Below are 21,302 nucleotides of genomic sequence, written 5' to 3'. Positions count from 1 at the left end.
TATGGAAAAATATATATGGAAATCATTTGCAATATCAGAGTGTGCTTGCATTAAGTTCTATGTGAATTCATTAAATTTACTCTGACGTCATAAATGGATGTCATTCATAAAATAGAAAAAGTCTATAGAAAATTTCGAGCCTGACGATTTTATTTAAAATTATCTTGTGGTTATTTGACCTCTTACGAAAAAGGAATTGTGAGTGTGGAGAAGATAATCTAACTTTATGCTGAAGTCGTGAGCAAAATGCATTTGTCAACTAGCTAATACTTAATGGTCTATTAAACTATTTTCCACGTCATCAATCCCAGCTGCAATGGGACAAACTAGTTGCGCTAGAACAGATTATTTAGCAAACCCAAAAGATTAGATTAGAATGCCCAAAGTCAAAATATTTCTAAATTACAGAAAAAAAAATAATATCACGACGAGTAATCTTTTCTGTGAAAAATTTGATTGAATATTCTCTTCATTTCTTATTATGAGTTTTAAATAATTAATTCACAGATAATGAATAATTAGTTAAAATTAATTAAAAATAATAAATTAGTTAGAAATAGATTTTTTTTAAAAAAATACCCTTATATTAAATGAGAAAAAAGATAAAAAAGAATGTATGGAGAAATATAATAAGTGAGAAATAATTAAAGGTAACATTGAAAAAAATATATTAAATGTTAAGACAAATTCAGATTGAAGTTTATAAAATAGATCATATCTTTTTTTCAAATTTGAAACTTATAAATAGAAATAGGATGAAGGGAGTATAACACAACTCCCATACTCTTTTACACCAAAAAACCCACAAAATTCTTAACTTATAAATACTTAGATTTATTATAATTTTAATTTATATTCTATGAAAGATAATAGTTATATTTTTTTTATAATGTATATAATGTTAACAATCATTTAAACTATTCATACTTTATAAAAATAGCTTGCTTCTTACCGATCAATTACCATATAGAAAGATATATTCATGAGGTGTACTTAATGTCTAGTCATTTTATTAGTGGCCCTTAAAAAAAGTCTAGTCACTCTTTTTTTTAAACCTTGCACGCATATATATATATATATATATATATGAGTTCACAACATTTAGAGACTTATAGTGCTAGGAGAGATATCTGTAGTTATTGTGTGTATATAAATAAATATCCCCCCAAAAAAAAAAGGTGATGTGAGTGTGAATACGTCGCCATTTCCTTCTCCTACAATGAAGGGCTTTTGGCGCGTTCCAGACCTTGCCAGCCATCTCTTTATATAGAGCGATATAGGTGCTAACTCAACACTCCCCAACGCATTCATTCTCATTCTCCTTCTCCTTCTTTTCACTCTGTCTTCACTTCTTGCCCTTATCCAATTAGGTTTTATATGTTCTCCTCCTTCATAAAGCAAAGAATCTTCTGAATTTCTCAGGTTCTCATTAATTCCTCAGAATATTCCCCATCAATATTTCTTCATCTTGCTTCACCATTCTCAATCACGAGAAGCAAAAAGTTGCATAGTTCAGTAGATCATCATCACCATTAAAGTATCTGATATAAGTTCGGTTGAATCAGAAACGATGGCTCTGTACTCTGGTCACCAACATTCTTCTGAAATGGTCTTCGTTTTCATCCTTTTTCTTGTTCTTGAAGGTGAATTTTCTATTCTTTCTGGGTTTGATCAAAATTGAAAAGGAATGGTTGATTTGCTATTGCATTGAATTAACTAAATGATGCTCTGTTTTTACACTGTGCATATAGGAGTTTCAGGGGCTACATTTACGTTTGTGAACAAGTGTGATTACACGGTATGGCCGGGAGTTCTGGGAAAGCCAGACCTTGGAACCACGGGATTCGAGCTCTCTAAGGGAAGTTCTCGAGGTTTCCAGGCTCCAGCTGGTTGGTCCGGTAGATTATGGGCTAGAACCAACTGCAACTTCGACGGTTCTGGTCATGGAACATGCGCCACCGGTGACTGCGGATCCGGCAGTATCGAATGCAATGGCGCCGGAGCTTCCCCTCCGGCGACGCTCGCGGAGCTCACGCTCGGCGCAGCAGGCGCGCAAGACTACTACGATGTCAGCCTCGTGGATGGCTATAATCTGCCGATGATGGTGGAAGCGAATGGAGGGTCAGGATCATGCGCCACCACTGGTTGTGTGACGGATCTCAACAGGCGGTGCCCGTCGGAGTTGAAGGCAGACGGCGGCGACGCCTGTAAGAGTGCTTGTGACGCCTTTGCGAAACCGGAATATTGCTGCAACGGGGAATTCGGTTCGCCGTCGACGTGCAAGCCGTCGACGTATTCGGAGATTTTCAAATCGGCGTGTCCAAAAGCGTATAGCTACGCCTACGATGATTCGACGAGTACTTTTACTTGCGCCGGAGCCGACTATACGGTTACGTTTTGTCCTTCTTCCTCCCCAAGGTAGAGTTTATGCAGTTCATCACTTTCACTCTTTTTTTTTAATATTTTTTTAAAAAAATTTTCCCACTTAGATCACCCCACTGCTTCTCAAACTCGGCTCCCCCCCCCCTCCAATGAAAGAATCTAGCATTTTGTTACTTAAATTTTCTATACAAGGGTTTTAATCTCTTGTAAAAATTAATGTTTTAAAAATAATTTTTTTCATAGGCATAATCCGAGCATAATTTTGGCAAAAAGAATCCAAGTATAATCTGTTTTTCAACACAAAATACAAACGCTGTACTTGGTACCGTAATTTTAAAATAATTATTAAAAAAATGTGTGTGTTTTTTAGATTTGGAATTCTCAATGTCATTTTACAATTATTTTTTCAAAATTAGGAATAAATTTTCTTTCAAATTTCTTATATTTAGAAATAAAATTTTTTATTATGAACTCAGAGTTAACAAATATGTTAAGTTACGTACATTTTTTCAAAAAAAAAAAGAAGATGATTTTAAGATAAAATAAAAGCAAAGATTTTTATAGATGATTGAAATCAAATTGAATTGTTGACATAAGTATTATTTATTTTACGATAATTTTAAGAAATTAACACTAACTTTGAAAAAAAAATTTAATCATAAAGTTGCCTCAGATTTTTTTTAAAAAAGTATTTGATGATAATTGTTCTGATTGAAAGTAATGTTAATTTGAAAGAAAATCTCCCTAAAATTATGACCTTATTGACCCCTTTGTCTTTTTGTTATTACAGTCTGAAATCCTCATCGATAGGGGTGGACGCCGGCCAATCAGTGCAACAAGCAGCCACGGCGACTTCTTCCTGGATTGCAAATTTGGCCAGTAGCCGTTCCACTTCAATCCAGCCTTCAATCTCTCCACTTATTCTTCTTCCCCTTATTCTCATTGTTTCCTTCATTATTTAATTTTAAGTTTTGCCCATTTCAAATTTGATCTTTTTTTTTTAAATTTTCTCTGTAAATTATATATGCAATTTCAGCCTTCAAGTTGCAGGATCAATTTCGTCCTTTTATTTCTTGATGCTTCTGTAAATTTTTATTCATTCTAGTTAGGGAGAATCCCATAAAAAAAAGCTTGAAATCACAAAATACCAAATGAAAAGTTTATAAAAAAAAATCGATTGTTATTTACAAGTCTAGTGTTGTCAAAACTAATTAAAATGTTATTACTAAGTTTGATTTAAAATTTACTAATTTCAAGTTTCTTTTGTTGGGATTCTTCTTTATAGCTATGTGTCTTTTGGATTTGGGAAGCAGGGATCATAAAGTCTTTCTCAAATATTATCTCCATTATTTCATATAAGAGTTAGTTGATCGACTAATTTGAATATATTAAAAAAATTAGTTAAATTAGTTATATATAATAAATATGTGTTATTTTTTCTAAAATATTTTTACCAATAATGTGTATTAGAATTAACAACTACTATAAGGACTACTTTGAAAAAAAATAATAAGTATAAGAGACTAAAGTGGATTAGAGTTTTATATTTAAAATCAAATCAAATTACAAATTAGTTTTTATATTAAGGAGAATCATTCAAAGAACAAAGTCATTTTCCAGCAATTTTTTTTCGGTGTCCTGCAAACATCATAGTTGACTGATATTCAGGATTCATGTGGAATTAAAATGAGAAAAGAATAAATAATTCTGTACATAAAAAATATTATTTCAAACTCTTACTTCTGGAAAATGATAAAAAGTATTGTTAACATTGTTGATTAAGGGCTGAAAATAACAATATCATGAACATCTTAAAAACATATATCCGCTTTGATTTTATCTTCACTTCAATCAAAACCATACTTTTCAAAGCAACCAAAACCAACAAGTAAACTACAAGAAATATGATTTGATGATTGTTTAATTAGATTGTGATTGTGATTGACTAGAAATATAAAAAAGTATCAGGAGTCCTCTCATAAAAAGATGAATTTATGACCGCTTAAGCACAATGTTCTCGATTTAAACTTAGATGACTGTAGAAGATAGTTTTAAGAGAGCTGGACCCATGATATTTAAGAGTAATGTTATCTGATATAGATATTATTACCTTTATAAGATTTAATTAACTAATTTGAGGGTTAAGAAAATTTAAAAATACTTTAAAGTGTTTTTTTTTTTGTTTTTCTGCAAACGAATTTGTCTAACTAATAAACTAATACACATAAGTATTTTAAAAAAAAATCTTGTAGTATAAGCTATAATTAATCAAGTAATTTTTTTAATTTCTTTAAATTAGCCAGTCAAGTTTTATACTGAAAACGAGAGGTAGTATTTTATTATTGGATAATCTAAATTAAAGGGGGTAAAGAACCAAAACAAAAAGAGAGGAGGTAGTAAGATGCAAGCTTGGAATCTTGTGCATTATATGGAGTTAAAAAAATTGAGATACACTATTAAACAGTTTGTAAACAACATAATATGACTTATTCGAAAATTTGATAAAATGTGAAAAGATGAAGCCAGAAACGCTTGTCTGTTTTATATAAAAATCTTGAACTATCCTTCACGAGAGCACGGCTCTAGTGGGACCAGCAACTGTTAAATTATTTAAATTGAAATAGCCACTCAGGAAGAAGATATTTTTAATCCAGGGGGAGTACGTGTCTATATACAAATATATTGATTTTTTAGTCACTATCGTTATTGCTCCTCCAGCACTTAATATAAAATCTATTTAATTAATTTAATTAGATTAAAAAAAGTTACGTAAGTTAGTTAGTTATAAGAAATATCACATGCTTTTTTTAAAATATCATAATTATCTTTCTTATTATCCTATCTCCCTCTCCTACTTGAGTATGGTTGAGTAAGTATCAATAGATATAATTTAAGATAACAAGTATGAGAAATAGATATTATATTTAAGACTAAAATTAACTCAATAATTAAATCTTATATTAAAAGTAAGAGAAGTATGTACTATAGTTCTAAATATAAGATTTAATTTGTAATACAAACTGTACATAATAGAATTGTTATCACGCTAATTACAGGAGAAGCATGTTTGGGATAAGGGAAAAAAAGAAGAAGAAGGTGTGAATGAGGTTTAATTGGGTGTCAAGGATGGGATATTTGGAGTTGAAAAACGAAACCCAAATCTGAACCTTTTTAGAAATGTCATCATGAAGCAAGCCAACAATTAACCTGCATTTTGTTTAGGGGCCGCAAAAGATAGATGACAAAAAGGATTTTAAGTTTGAAAAGGCTCATCATTAATGTTTCTGTGCTAGCTTAAAGTGTCTGGAAATGCACTTTGGATATTGTTATATACTAGTCCGATTCTTTGCAGAAGAACTAATTTAATATTTAATTTAATTTTAAATATAAGATATTGATTTTTTTAATATTTATCTATTTTGCCTTCAAGTAATCTCTATAATAGTTACATATATTAAGGAGTTAGTATTAATGGGTAATTCAAATATACATAATTAATGAGGATATTTTAAAGAAATAATATCTATTTATAACAAATAACTAACTTGACTCATTTTTTTAATTTTTTCAAATTAATTAGTTAATTAGGTTTTACATTAAAAATAATATATAATAGTTTTTTCTACCACACCAAATAGGAAAACTACCTAATGTAAGATAATTTTTTACTTCTCTATATTTACGTACACGTCTCACCAGCAGTATAGGACTAAATCAGTGAACCCCACCCTTACGTAGGTTGGAAAAACTAGGCTTCATGACATGAAAACACACACTAGGCTTTTTTGAAAACAAAAAATTAATCGTTTGGTCTCAATATTTTTGCCTTAATTGTTATTTAATTCTTAAATTTTAATCTGATACAACTCAACTTTTATAGTTTTAATTTAATTAAAACTCAATTTTAGAACTTTTACTCAGCCCAACTTCAAAGATTGATTTGTAATTGAGTAAAAACTACAAGAATCAAATAAATAATTTTCCCATTTTTAAGTAACACCAAATGTGAAAACCATATAATACAAGTGTGGTACCTGAGTGGTAGATTATCCTGTTTATCTACATTTACATGCAAACATTTCTCAACCATGTGGAGAATCATTACCCCAAACAAAATCTTTAACGATGGTTAAAAAAAGGCTTTTTACGGCAGTTTTTAAGGTGTAATGAATTCCATTAATGTTATAAACAAAAAAACCGCCATGAAAAATTACTTTCTATGGTGATTTTATAAAGGTTCAGGTTTTTTTTTTCAAATTTCCATTCAATTTCCTATACAACCTCTCTGCAATGCCAATTACGTACAGACCAATTCCAACCAATATAACAGAAGAATGCAAAACAATTTCAACACATAAACTCAAACGTAACATTAACATAATTAATGTTTTCAATTCTTATTTAATCAACTATACTTAATAATCAACAACATTAACTAATCAATGTTTCAACTAAACATATATAATAAATAATGAACTAAAATGTGAATGACTTAACTAATTCACATTTTCAAAGTCGTCAAACAATGTTGTTGACAAAGTATCTGTTATTGAATTGATTTTTTTGGGATCATATGGCACACTATCTTGAAATGCCTGTAAATTAAAAATAACAAAGTCATTAGTCAACTGGATTAAAAATGTGAAAAGAATTGAAGAATTACAATGTAACTCATATTTACCTTGTCTAACTTCTCAGTAACTCCTGTCTTAATGATGTCATCAGATGATGTAATATTCGCATTGAACACTCCTGGGTTGATAACGGTACTAACAAAATGAAAAATAAAATTGAATATCTAATTTTGATTATCTGAAAAATTTATAAACATATACTTAGCTTAGAACAACATACTTGTGGGAGAATCCATGTTAGTGGTGGCCTTTTTTTTTTTTTTTGGCTTAGCCAGCACAATGAAACTATAAAAAAACCTTATTAGCAATTAGGGGAAAAAAATGATATTAGAGCACTTTTTGTAAACTTTACATGTAATAAATATATCAACATAAACCCACGTGTCAATGACATCGTTGGTTTCGTTTCGTGGGGCTCCAAGGAGGGAATCAAACTAGTAGACATTGTTATCAAGGGGAAAAAACAATAAGGATCCAGTAATAACTACAAAATACAAGACCATGTTAATTATAATCCTATATATATAATTTGTGTGCATCTCAAATACAATAATATACTTACCCTCCTATGTAAGGTGCAAAATATAATTACTTTTTCATCTGAGTTATTATAGTCATCATGTAAATCGATCTAACTTTCATAGTATTTATTACTTTTTGCATCTTTTGAGGATACATAAAGCCATATGTACCCTCAAGTCCTCTATCCTTGCGAATGCAGGTAAAGTGTCTGTTGTTCAAATAAGAAAAATTAGGACATGCATAAGTATAACATGAAATAAGAAAATGATATTGTGACTTACAAAATAGCTAGTTGTACGAAGTCTATATCTAGCTCCTCAAAGTTGAGGAACTGAAGAAGGTTCTTATTAATGGTGAAGTCATATGTTAAATCTGAACCCATAACCCTTAGTGGCATTTTGAAAGTAAGTAGCTACTCTATATGTTGCACCATGGAATGAAGAACCGCTAAACTTCAATATATAACCTTAACACCGGCATCAAGAGGCTTGAGGATAGGAATTGCATTCTTTGTCGCCTTCGTCACTGTCGCTTTCTTTTTTATTACTACTGGCTTTTCAACAAGTCTTCTTGGCCATAGAATGAAATTTTCTTTTGCTTGGGCTAATAGTCGAACCTCATCAGTAGGGTTGGGCACTGGTGTACCAACATGACCAATACAGACTTTATCCACTGTCACCCTCACTTGACCCTTTGGGATTTTTTTGCCATGGATTGTTGTGTCCAAGAATGCTCGACTATTAGAAACATGGCGAGTTGAACCTTTAGAGTCCACATAGAGAGCACACGATAGTTCATTATCTTAGGTATGGTCAAGGCTACATTTAGGGTCAGACACTGTCAACTGTTGTGTCTGATTATTACTGGCCTTCCCACTTTTAATCATATATAAACCCTAAAACATAGAAAAAAAATTACTTAAGGCACATTAAATAAACTTAAATAGATTAAATGAACCTTGAGAAAATGTGATTATTACCTATGCCAGTTCAGACACTAGAGGCATCTGGAATTTGGTTATACCCATCATCATCATAGCCTGTTAAAACTCAGTATTGAACTCTTCACACATCTTTTGCATCTCTACCTTATATTCTTGATTGAGTTGACCTCGAACTTTCTTTGTTTCTTCTTGTAATCGCTTGGCCAGCTCTCCTTTAGATACCATGTTAGAGGAGGATGAACCAGTGCCTTTCGTGAACCAATACCAAAGAACTGTTTAATACCAATCCCTTTAGGGGACCCTCTAACTCTACCGGGATAGTCAGTTTTTCCAAGCAGTTGTTTAGATATCCATCTGTCCATGAGTAATCAATGAACCTTGGGATACTTGCTCCTCAAGTATATCTTGTAACATAAAAGCAACAACTTCAATTTAAGATAATTGAAAAAGCACTTAATGAAGTATAATGTTTGATATTATTTACAATCCTCTTAGCAACAACAGTAGCCTTTAGAGTGATGTACTGACCCTTCTTAGCCCTCCCCACCTTCTATTTTTCTTGGTGAGAAGGACGCAGGATGGGTGGAATAACTCCATAAGGGTTTGAAGCGGCTGCCATCTGTGTAGCCTGCAACCTCTATTCGATCATACCTCTTTTCAAACTGTTATACCCTCCATGGGACACGGTATGTGGGTACACCTTTAGCTTAGATATTTGTTTATTTTTCCTACTCAGTGCCTATGACAATGAAATAAATTCAACAAAATTAGTTTAGTTAAATAAAATGTAAATTCATTAATAAATTTCCTCTGGTTCTATTTATAAGACACTTCCAACATGTTTCACACAGACTAAGAAAAACCTTAAACTGCATTAACTCTTTATTAAAATGGAGCAACTTTCCAACTTTATCCTTATTTAATACATACACCTTTCAAAAAAAAAAAAACTATCTACACTGTAATAAATGAAAGAGAATAAGGTATATTCATGGTAAAAATTTAATGAAGTGACTTACAATTAGGACAAAAAAAAACCTTCTCTCTTTGCCCTATAAATAGGACCAGAGGAGTAAGTTTAAAAAAATAAAACCTAAAATGCAAGGTCTTTCGTTGTTGAACAAACTTCTCTTGTGCCTCGTCACTAATAAAGTAAAATCGATTCTTGGGATGCTCGTCTTTTCTTTTCCCAAGGAGATACTCCCTTGTAAGCGTGGATTTAAAATCTCTCCACCATTTATCAAGTTGTTTTAATATACGGTGTTTCATCTCTTCTGCTATGGTAATATCAAATGTGAGCTGCAATAAAATACAATAAACTTAAAAGTAAATAATCAATTATAATTAAAACAAATAAAGGAAAGATAGAATTGGTAATGTACCAAAACATCCTCCTAAAGTTTTTCTTCACATTTTCATCTCTCAGCCTCCAATTAGGGTATTCAATCCTAATTGTACTGTGTGCTAGATAACCCACGTAACTGTTTAACTGAGCCCCTTCAGGACCTATTCCTTTCAAATCATCATCGAACTGTACTGTTATTCTCATCAGCTATGTGGCATCATGACATAAAGCTAACTTCTTCATACGAATTGGCCCTTTACCCCTTTTCTTACTGGTAAAGGAACTATTGTTGCCAGAATCCCATTGACCAGAACCTTGCCAACCAAATCTGTCCATTTCCTGTTCAAAAAAACAACCAACAAATGCAAGAATAAGAAATGTTAGGTAAATTTAATTAAAAAAAATCACATTATGAATAAATAATGGAAAGATAATAAATAATAAACGTCAAATAAATTTAACAAGAAACATCAAATAATTTATTTAGGCCTTACAATGATTATCCTCCCAAATTCCTTCACATTGATAATCCCTAACAGCATAGTCATCATCTACCAAATCTAATTCAGTTGTTTTAGGTCTAGTAGCTGTGAAAGACAGGGTTTCATCAAGGTTGAACTTTGAGTCACTGTCATCTCTACCAATCGCTTGACTCTTACCTTAGAGCACGATAGATAATTTTTTCTTTGCTAGATTAGTGACATAAAACACTTATTTCACTTGACTTGCTAAAATAAATAGCTCATCTCTATATCCAACCCTCTGAAGATCAACTAAAACAAATCCAAATTCTTCATCTACTTGCATAACATTACTATTAACGTACTTATATTTGAAGATGAGAACTTTAAACATGATATAACTAACCTGTCATATCTCTTCTATTAATCTATAACAGGACATAGACGCCAATATTGGGCTATTATCTTTTGAACTAGTAAAATGCATGGCTTCAGCTACTACTATCAGCTCACTTTTTTTGTGGAGTACTCTTATCATTTTGGGTTTTTGTGTAAAATGAATAATCATTTATGTCCTATCCACCCCAACACACAACCTCAAAATGGGACCCTGCAACTAGTTTTTGTATTGTCTCAGAAGGATTGTCATCCTTTAATACTTCTTACTTGAACCATTCTATAAATGATTTGTTATGCTCATTAGCTAGTTGCATATTATTCTTTGTTATGCTCATTAGCTAGTTGTATATCTTTCTTTCTTGGATTCATGTTCCTCGACATATTCTTATGAGCATCAAAATAAGGCAAAACTTCATCCGTGTTATTTAAAATGTATAGATGTGCTTGCATTATAACTTTATGAGACATGGACCTCACTATGACACTCTGTATTCCCTTGCTTCCCCCTGATTATGGTGAGATCAAGGAAGTCCAACTGTTTTTATCCTATCAAGATATGCATTATAAAACTCAACAGCCTCCTCAGCTACATATCTCTCAACAATTGATGCCTCATGCCGATAAGGATTCTTAGAGTACCTTTTAGGATTTTTATGTATCTCTCAAATGGATACATCCACTTTAAACTCATAGGGCCATAAAGTCTTATCTCTCCCATAAGATGAGTTATCAAATGCACCATAATGTTACAAAATAATGGAGGAAAGTGTATTTCTAATTGGAAAAGAATAACATAACCTTTGTTTTCTAATTCACCTAACACAGCCGAATCGATTACTTTACTGCAAATAGTATTAAAAAACATATAAAGTTTTGTAATAGTGCTTCTCATATCATTTTTCATAATGCCTAATAGCAATTAGAAGTAATTATTGCATCAACATGTGACAATCGTAAGACTTCATCCCTATTATCTTCAAATCTTGCATTGAAACAAGCTTTTTCAAACTAGAAGAATAATCTTGAGGCATCTTAATATCATTCAAAAAACCACAGAAACTCATTTTCTCTTCCTTTGATAATGTGTGAGCAGCTAAATGTAAATAAACCCTCTTACCCTTTTTTTCTTGTGGTGGAAGAGTTTTCTTAGTCTAATTTCGATTAAGTTTCGTCTTACATTGATTTCATCCTTAGCCTTTCTACTTATGTATAAAAATATACCAACAAGGCTCTCACACATATTTTTCTTCACATACATGATATCTAAATTATGTCTCACATCAATACTCCGTCAATATAAAAGATCCAAAAAGAAAGATATTTTCTTCCATATATTCCTCACACCTGTAGTCTTCTTGTTTTTTTTTATACTAAAGATCATATTAACTCTCTTCACCTGTTGATAAACTTCTTCTCTAGTTAATAGTATTGGAGCCATTTGATATTCTTGTGAGCCGTTAAATGCCTTCTTTAACCTACAGTAAGGGTGGTGTTGACTAAAAAACCTTCTGTGATTAAGGTAGACCATCTTCTTTCTATATTTGAGTTGCATGTAGTATGTGCCTTCTTCGTATAATAGACATGCTTTATGCCCTTTAGTGTAGCATCCTGAAAAATTTTCATATGTTGAAAAGTCATTTATCGTGGTGAAGATTATGGCACGTAAGTTGAAGTTCTTTTGTTTATATGCATCAAACACATCAACACCTTTCTCCCATAATTTCTTTAAGTCCTCAATCAAAGGTTTCGAATACACATCGATATTATTTCCTTGTTATTTTGGCCCTGAAATCATCAAAGATTACATTATATACTTTTTTTGTTCAATACATAACAAAGGAAGAAAGTTGTAAATTACGAGAACCGGCCAAGTACTATGTGTGCTACTGATATTACTATATGGATTAATTTCGTCCTTACAGAGCCCAAGCTAAAGACTTCTTGGCTCACTAATGAATTGAGGAAGTTTTTGATCTATTGCTTTCTATTGAGGAGAATCTGCCACGTAATGAAGCTTTTCGTCACATATTTTCTTATCGGAATGCCATATCAGGTTCGTTGCTTCTAATGGCATTAGCAAATAAATGCTTAAATTGTGGTATTATTGGAAGATATCATAATACCTTCAAAGGAGGACCTTTGGTCATCTCATCATAATCACCACCATCTTTCTTCGCTTTGTATCTTAAAGTGTCATATTCAGGGCATTTATTCAATCCTTCATACTCATTTCTGAACAATATGTAGTCATTAGGGCATACATGTTTCTTCTCATAGTCCAAACCCATCAAACACAAAATTTTCTTTGTCTTATACATTCCTTTTGGAAGTAAATTTCTTTTTGGAAGAATATCACTTAATAATTCAAGCAATTATGTGAAACTAGCATTGGTCCAACCATTTTTTGCCTTCCAGTACATCAACTTCAACATAGTTATCAATCTTATGTAATCATCTTGACACCTTGGGTACAAAAACATCTCTGCATTACTACGCAAGCTTCCACATGAGGGAGAGAATTGTAAAAAGGACTCAGACCTTATATCATGAAATACATTTGAAATTCTATCACCAAACTCATCATTCACAACCTTCTCATTTCTAGACAGAGTAGTCTTGTTAATTTCATCATGCCATATCCAATTTGTATACCTCAAATTTATCTCATCACAAAGAAGATGCTCTCTTATCTCAAGAATACTCTGCCGACTATTATGTAAGCATTTGACACACAAGGACAACAATACAAGCCATCTTTTTTGTTAGGGGCATTTCTTTGAAATAACTCAAGGAATTTTTCAATCCCATCCTCATATTCAGGGGTGGAAATAGGCCAGGTGGTCTGTCAAGGGCCTGTGGCCTGACCTGTATTTGGCTTAGTTTGGCTTGGCCTGTTTCAAAATAGAAAAAGGCTCAGGCCTTTTTGATAGCCTGCTTAGCCTGATAGTCCGGGCTTAGGCCTTTGGGAAAACCTGTTAGGCTTGTCAGGCTTGGCTTAACCTATTTATTTATGTTAATTTTTATTTTTATTTTGTACTTGTATCTAATCTTATTTCAAATTTTAATATATACTTATAACTTGTTCTCAATAATATTAACTGTAATTAAAATTTAAAATATTATTTATAAGATTGAAATTTAAATAAAAGATCATAATAAAAAATAATTATTTTGTGGTATGTATATTTTACTTTTTTTTATTAGCTTATGTATTTTTTACTATGTATTTTAAAAATTTAAAATTACAAGCTTTTTTAACAGGTTTAGGCCAGGCCAGGCCTTTATACATACCAGGCTCAATCTAAAAAAAAGCCTATAGCAGGCTACAGGCTAGGCTCAGGCCAGCTTGTCACCAAACAAGCCTGGCTTGTAAAGGACAAAGCCTCGCTTGGCCTGGCCTGTTTCTACCCCTACTCATATTCTTTGCTAATTCTCCTAGCTTTCATCCAACTACGATTTATTGTTCTACAGAGTCAATGAACATAGTTGTTAGACTCAATTCTAGCTACTTAATTCAAATATTCAATAAATAAAATAAGTAAATTAAAATTGACTAACACTTAATCACAAATTAAAAGGAATGACTTTTTTATTTTATAAAAATTTTGACAGAGTTTCTCCTCAAATACAACGAATCCTAAATAATTTAATTAATGGAAAAATCAATTAGCTAACTAACCAACAGTATAAGAAACAAATGCAACACAAATTTGAACAACTATAACTAACATAACAAAAGCAAGAATCTCAAACCAATTCAATAAATAAATACTTTTAAAGCTAAAATTTCTGAATCTAAAACAGGAATACAAATGATATCCATTTGCTATGAAATTTTAAACAACACTTTATCATCAATCAAAGTTTATAACAGAAAAAAATTGGCCAAAACACTTAACAGATGATTTGTTGGTAAACATCAAAGTTTTAAAAGAAATTTGACAAAAATTCCAGATAAAATATCAAAAAATTATTAAAAAAGATTACAAACTTAAAAATTAATGAACTTTGAAGATTTAAACATGTTTCTAATGCCATGAATAAGAAGTAATTATAGTTTTCTAATTCTAAATGTCACCAACTAACCCTTCAAGCATGTAAGATACTTAAAATATACAATGCAAAATGTCCAAAATGTAAAACCGATCAACCCATTTGATCTATAATAGATTTATATCATCAAACATCCAAAACAAAAAGAAAAAGAGGAAAAGAATAAATGAAGAGGAAACTCACGTAGTGGGAGACGAGTAAAACACAAGAAGAGGTGAGTATAAGCGGCAAAATAGGTGACAAGGCAAAAGGCAGCAAATAGAGGACCAAAAATGATGATAAAAGGTGAGGATTTGTCGAAAAATGTAGTTTGGGTGGTTAGGCAGACAAGGGGACCACAACACTATGAAACTATGAAACTATGAAAATGCATAATAAGGCTTATTTTAAAACTTTTCACTACTGTTATATGGATAACAGCCATGAAAAGTGAACTATCACCTCGCTATAATTACAAAAAATACCACTTCTTTTTTTTTCACGGCATTTTTCTTTTTAACAGCCATAAAATGGTGTCGTTAAATGTCTTTTTTGTAGTAGTGAATAAACCCTACCCTTGATGAGTTCTTATTGTTAAACACTTCATTCCTCTAGAGAGAGATGCTCTTGCCTTAAGCGAGTTTTAGTTCTTAACTTTTCCTTCGGTTTGACCTTTAATTTCATTCCTTTGCTTCTCCTACTTCTTCACCTTTTAAAATTTTTGATCTTTTTCTTCATCTAGTTAGTATGTCATCAGTCTCTATTATTTGGTTTATGTGCACTTTTTATTTTAGATTTAAGTCTTAGCTTTTAACACCTCTATCTAATATAGTTAGTAGCTTCCTTTCCTTTGATTAGCCCTCCTGCTGGTTCTTCCATAATCTCTCCCTTTACCCATGCTTTCCATATGTATTGCACCTGGCTTAACTATTTTATGCTTATTTATATGCTCTTTCTTGACTATACTCCCTCCCTTGTTAATCCTTAATGTTGCCTTTTGATTAGGTTATCGTCTTCTTTTAGGTTTCTTCCTCTGCTAATGACCTTATGATAAATCCCTATTTTAATATATTATTTAATGTCTTTTTGGCGATATTTATCAATTAAAGTAAAATAATTTGGATAGATTATGGATATTTTGAATTAGATACTGATTGCATGAAATTAGAAATGCAAAAGGAAATCTTATCATATTTTTATCTTTTTTTTAAATAATTGATTTTGGGCTTTAGGATATTATCTCAATTTATCTTTTACAGATCTCAAAAAAAAATATATATATAAAAGGAAAGCTGAAAAGAAAAGAAAAAGAATTTAAAAAGAAAAAAAAGAGAGAGACACAAGAGATGGAAGCCACAAATTATGAAAAGGCATTAGGTTATATATTAATCAAATCCATCAATTGCTAAGACAAGGATGCCACGTGCACACAAGTTTCATATCCAACCCTTCAATTCCATTCACTAATACCCATATACACCACCGCCGCACACTACAATCCATCATCTCCAGTTTTCATATTTTTCCTTCAGCTAAAAACGCAACCATACCTCATCGCCACCAACACCATCATCTGCTATGGCTGCTGAATTCTTGGGACGTGTTATGGCTGGCTTCAGAGCTATGAAAGGCTGAATTTGCTGTGCTTTGTGGGATTGAATTCAGTGGCTTGAGTTTGAGAGCTACAAAATGGAGCTTAATTCTAGTCCTTAGTTTAACTATTTTATTGATAATTTCTGGTTTGAAGTTTGTTATATTTGGTTTGGTACTAGGAATTGCTAGTTGTAATTCTTGATTTGGATTGGAATTGTTAAGATTTGGATTGGTATTTATAAGTTTGAGTACTTGGTTTATACATATATTTATGTTTATGCCTTTGTTAATTCATTGTTAGTATGATTTTTATGTGAGTTGTATAGAGATTATGCTTGAAGTGAATTTAACAAGTAATTAATGTTCTAATTGAGCATTAATTTAAAAGGATAACTTATATAAACTAGTCCTAATCATTTGAGTTACTCACATATCATTAAACAAATTAGGATAGTCATTGATTCATTCCCCAAGAGCATTCTCATCGTTGATTTCTTAAAATTCAAATTTGCATTTTTCATTATCTCTTTATTAAAAATATCAAAAAAAAATAGTTTAGATTTATTTATTTATTTTCATAATCAATTTTATAAAAAGAAAAGTCCCTTTTCAAATCCCTTATTTTTTAATGCTTTTGTCACTTAGTTAACTTGTGAATTAATAAAAGACTCCTCAAGAGATATGACTCGAGTTGTGCTTTACTGCATAATTTGATTTTATTTTTAATTTAACCCAAGGCGACTAAAAAGGTTCAAATCACCTCGATGCTGCTAATTCCTTTTTATTGATCTTTATATTTTTCAAGTCTAACTTTGCTTTTTTATTAGCCATTTTCTCTAAGGTGTCATCTTAGTCTCTCTTACCCTTTCACCATTCTTTGACCCTTTGCCTTCTCCTTTGCCATCCGTAAGCCTAAAAGCTCTCTTTATATATTGCAATCCTTTTTTCTTTTTGTTTCTTCCCACCTCTTACATGAAAGAACCCTCTTATCTCTCTTGCTTTCTCTCTTCTCATCATCTCTTGTTTATTTTGCCTTTGGTCTCCCTCCTATTTTGGTTATCTCTAGTTTAGCATTTTCCAATTGTCTCTTCAGACATGTTCACTTTAGTCGTCTACACTGCCATGCATTCATTTCAACAGTGCCTATACTTTAATCTTTCCTCCCTCAATTCCATAAGGGCTCATTTCTTAACTTATACAATAACTATTGTTACAGATATTCCTTTCCTATTCAAAGCTACACAATAGGATTTGCTTAACAAGGATGCTTAAAGACTCCTTTTCAGTGGATGGCAAAGTTGGATGTTTTAATCTTCTTAGTTTTTGATATGCAGAGGACAAAGACTTTGCCATTAAGAATGGATCATAGGTGACTAATAACTCTCTTAATGATAGCTCTTGGGCTCCCACTGTGCTACTCAGTGAGTTATAAATAGTCACCTTTCTGGTATGGATCAAATTTTGGGGTCTTCCCTTAGAATACCATTTAGCCTCATTAGCTAGCATTCTTAGTACTATGATTGTATATACTATAACTTCCTAGGCAGAGATATGTTTTTCTTCAATTTTACACTTCATCAAAGTTAGGATTCTTATCAACCCTTTACTCTTACTGATTTGAACCTATGAATGAAACTTGATGGTATGGAAGTTTAGATTGAATGTAAATGAGTAGATCTTTCAATGCTGTAGCCTTCACCATCTTAAAGGTCACTCTTAGAATGAATGCCCTATATATTGATTAAAGTATGCCAAGGTTTCAACTCTGTTACTAATCATATAAGAAGTTTGTTTGGAAACACCTTTACATGCAAGTTTAAAGCTAGGGAAGTTGAACCTTTACATATTAAATTTGGAGAACAACAAGGGTTAGGTTTTTCATGTTTGGGAGATAAAAATACCATATTTGAGACCACTCTAAAGGATGTCTTATTGCCAACTTAACAAAATAATGGGTAATTTTACTTCTCTTCAAATGAATCTTTGAATTCTAACCAGTTGCTTGAGCTACCATATGTTTCTTACTACCCTCTTCACATGCAGATTAACACAATCCTACCCCCTCAAGCACATACCTTGGCAATAATGGGTTGACAATTGGCTTGATGATACAAAAATTAATAACAAATGAAATTTAGATTTTTCTTCAATTGTGGACCTAACTCTGTTAGAACAAGATCCAACCTTTATGAGAACTCTTCTCCTTCTAATGGGTTAAACTTTGTTGATATATACTTGTCCTCAAAGCCCACATTGCTAATCCTAATTGAACGTTGCACTAACCCCCCTCATGTTTCTGATGACCCACATCCTAACCCTAACGTAAGTGCTCTTCCAATCGCTACTACCCTTCTTACCTCACCTTGCTCCATACTTTCCTCATTCCTTCCCACATCTCCAGACCCTCTAGAAATAAACAAAAAAGACTAAACCATACCTTTAAGGACATTGACTATGAAGCCAACAACTTTATTCGAAATTGATTTCATATTTTGTGTTAAGGTGTTGTCAACCCTTCTAAAGATGTAGCAATATAGATAAATCTATTGCATAAAAAAATGGATGCTATACAAAATTATAATTACTTCATAATCCAAAACAAGCGTATGAAATAAATTAACTATGATTACCTCCCCTCCAAACTTAACCTTAAAACTTAAGAAGCACAAGCACAACTTGCAAATCTCAGGTCACAAGTTAATCTACACAAATAATATAGATTTAAGGTCAACACAAGTCAAGCAACAAGAAATTAAATATAAAAACTAAGGTTCATGGCCTTTACCTAACAATCCCTAACTCAATTAATTTAATCATCCAACTTAATAACTTTCCAACCTTTCCTCAATCCAATCAACTCATTAGAATTATTCTTAAGCATTGATACAATTAATCAACCCAATTTCTCAATTTACAACCTTAGGGTCCAATCTTCAAGTCACCCATAATTGAATTTCAAGCTCAATATATCCAAAAACTAAACTAATTAAACTAAAATTTAACTTACATAAATATGACCCATTACTTAAAACCTTAATTTGAACCATCATATTATCATCTTCTTACAAAAACATCTATACAACAACAAATTTCATCAAACTTAAAATCTAATAGAAATAAACTGATCAAGCACTTAATCTAGTCATAATAGTCCATTTAAACTCAAAATGTTTTGATCAAATAATCACTCATTTTGAAACCTCTCAAACCCTAAGTGTTCTTATATTAGAATATGAAAATCTAAGCAAAGATGGAAGAAAACAAGTTAGTAGTGATTACTTTAACGTTTTGAAGTTCTAAAACACTCTTATGGGTTGAAATCACAAAACCCTAACAAAGCAAAATATGAACTATATCTATTTCTACTACAAAATTGTGATTGCTATATTTGAAATATTGGGTGTTCACTATGATAAATAACACATAAAGGGCATCATCCATGATTCTGTGATATTTCTCATAGAGAAAACCTCTTTTACCTTAGTAAATGACACAAAAATGTATGTTTGCCATTTTGCATAGTTTGTTGTGGCAAACAATGCCCTTCACTGTGACAAACAACAAAGAAAAAGCTAAACCCCCTCCCCCGCATAATTCATACTTTAATTCAAATTCAAAGCTTTTAAATGTCAATCCAATCAATTAGGCTATTAAATCCTTAATTGTCACAAAATTAAGCCTTAGACTCACTAATCCTCAAGATTAAGAAACTAGGACATTACACCCAAGACTTGAGTATATGAATCTCGCCTTAATCGCTGTAAGGTATTCTCCTAATATAACAAATAAGTACAATCAAAGTTATATTTCTTAAGATACAATAAATGATAACAACTACAGTAAAAAGTGTATAATTGATAAAACTTTGAATGCAAAATTAATGAACTAGATTTTCAACACTTTGTTGTTTTTCTCATTTTTCTATTATCTTCAATGCTCCTCTATTTATTGTTAAAGGTAGTTGATTAGTTATTAGAATCGACAATCTTCCTATTGGGATTGAAGCACTTTTACTATTGAGCATATTAAATGTGTCTGACGTATGAGCAACTTGAACATGTTGAGATTGTTGTCTTTAATTAGTTGCTTAATCACCTACTAAGTATGTGTTAATATGTTTTGATGTTTATATGACATTTAGGCAAACTTTAGGAAGATTTTGAATAGCCTAGGTGAAGATTACATTAGATTCAAAATTTCTAAAGCACTGCCTTGATATGTTGGCAATCTAATTTAAGGTCAAATGAATTTGACTTAGGTTGGCTAAAAGTAGTGATAATAAAACTTGATATTTCCAAATGAAATAATCAAGCAACGATGACACCGATATAAGTGTATTAAACATTTAAAGAAGCAATATCTCTAAGACTAGGTCAAGATAAATATGTCTAAAGTTATCTTAGCAACTTTCAATTAAGAACACATGACTCAGGTCAACTATGAAGTTTTTTTTGAAAGAAAAAAAGAACTTGACTCAGGTTAATCAATGTTTTTTTATCTTAAGTTGAATAAGATATGTGTTATACTCAAGGAGAGTAACTTCGCCTTAGGAGTCATTGACTTGAGTTAACTTAGAATAGTTTCAAAGATATACTTAGTAGCTTGGGTTAATCTTCGATGACTTGAGGTTGAGGCACTTCTAAATATGAGGCAAGGTACTTTGACCTAGGTTTAATAGATACTTATTAACAGATTTTGATATAGTTTAAACAAAACTTGACTCAAGTGGAAGAATAAGATAAGCAATCTCAACACATAACCTCACCACTTGAGTATCATATGGTAAAAGACTAACTTAACTTATCATAATTCTTGACACAGGTTAAGTGCATATATCATTAATAACATATATTTAGTCAATAAATCATCCTGTAAAATAATTTTTCTCTCATTTTATTATCATAGAAACTTAGATCTAACATTTTAGCCCTTTATATAAGAGAGGAGTTATTTTATATTGTTGGTAGAGGATGCTCCTAGTCCTACCTAGG

At 31.6% G+C, this 21,302-nt stretch overlaps 1 protein-coding gene across 1 annotated transcript; it reads left to right on the top strand.

Annotated features, from left to right (window-relative positions):
* Window positions 1-1,293: 1,293 nt before the first annotated feature.
* Window positions 1,294-3,451, top strand: LOC114760810 (thaumatin-like protein 1). Its single transcript, XM_028950101.1, has 3 exons — window positions 1,294-1,643; window positions 1,752-2,418; window positions 3,173-3,451. The coding sequence occupies exons 1-3, from the start codon at window positions 1,571-1,573 to the stop codon at window positions 3,342-3,344; spliced, it is 912 nt and encodes a 303-aa protein (XP_028805934.1). The 5' UTR covers window positions 1,294-1,570; the 3' UTR covers window positions 3,345-3,451.
* Window positions 3,452-21,302: the final 17,851 nt, after the last annotated feature.

The sequence above is a fragment of the Neltuma alba genome, unplaced genomic scaffold (assembly GCF_004799145.2).
Source record: "Neltuma alba isolate B1F8T4 unplaced genomic scaffold, ASM479914v2 tig00011023_pilon, whole genome shotgun sequence".
Taxonomy (NCBI): Eukaryota; Viridiplantae; Streptophyta; class Magnoliopsida; order Fabales; family Fabaceae; genus Neltuma; species Neltuma alba.
The sequence above is the reverse complement of the archived record's forward strand: the minus strand, read 5'-3'. Positions and strand labels throughout refer to the sequence as shown.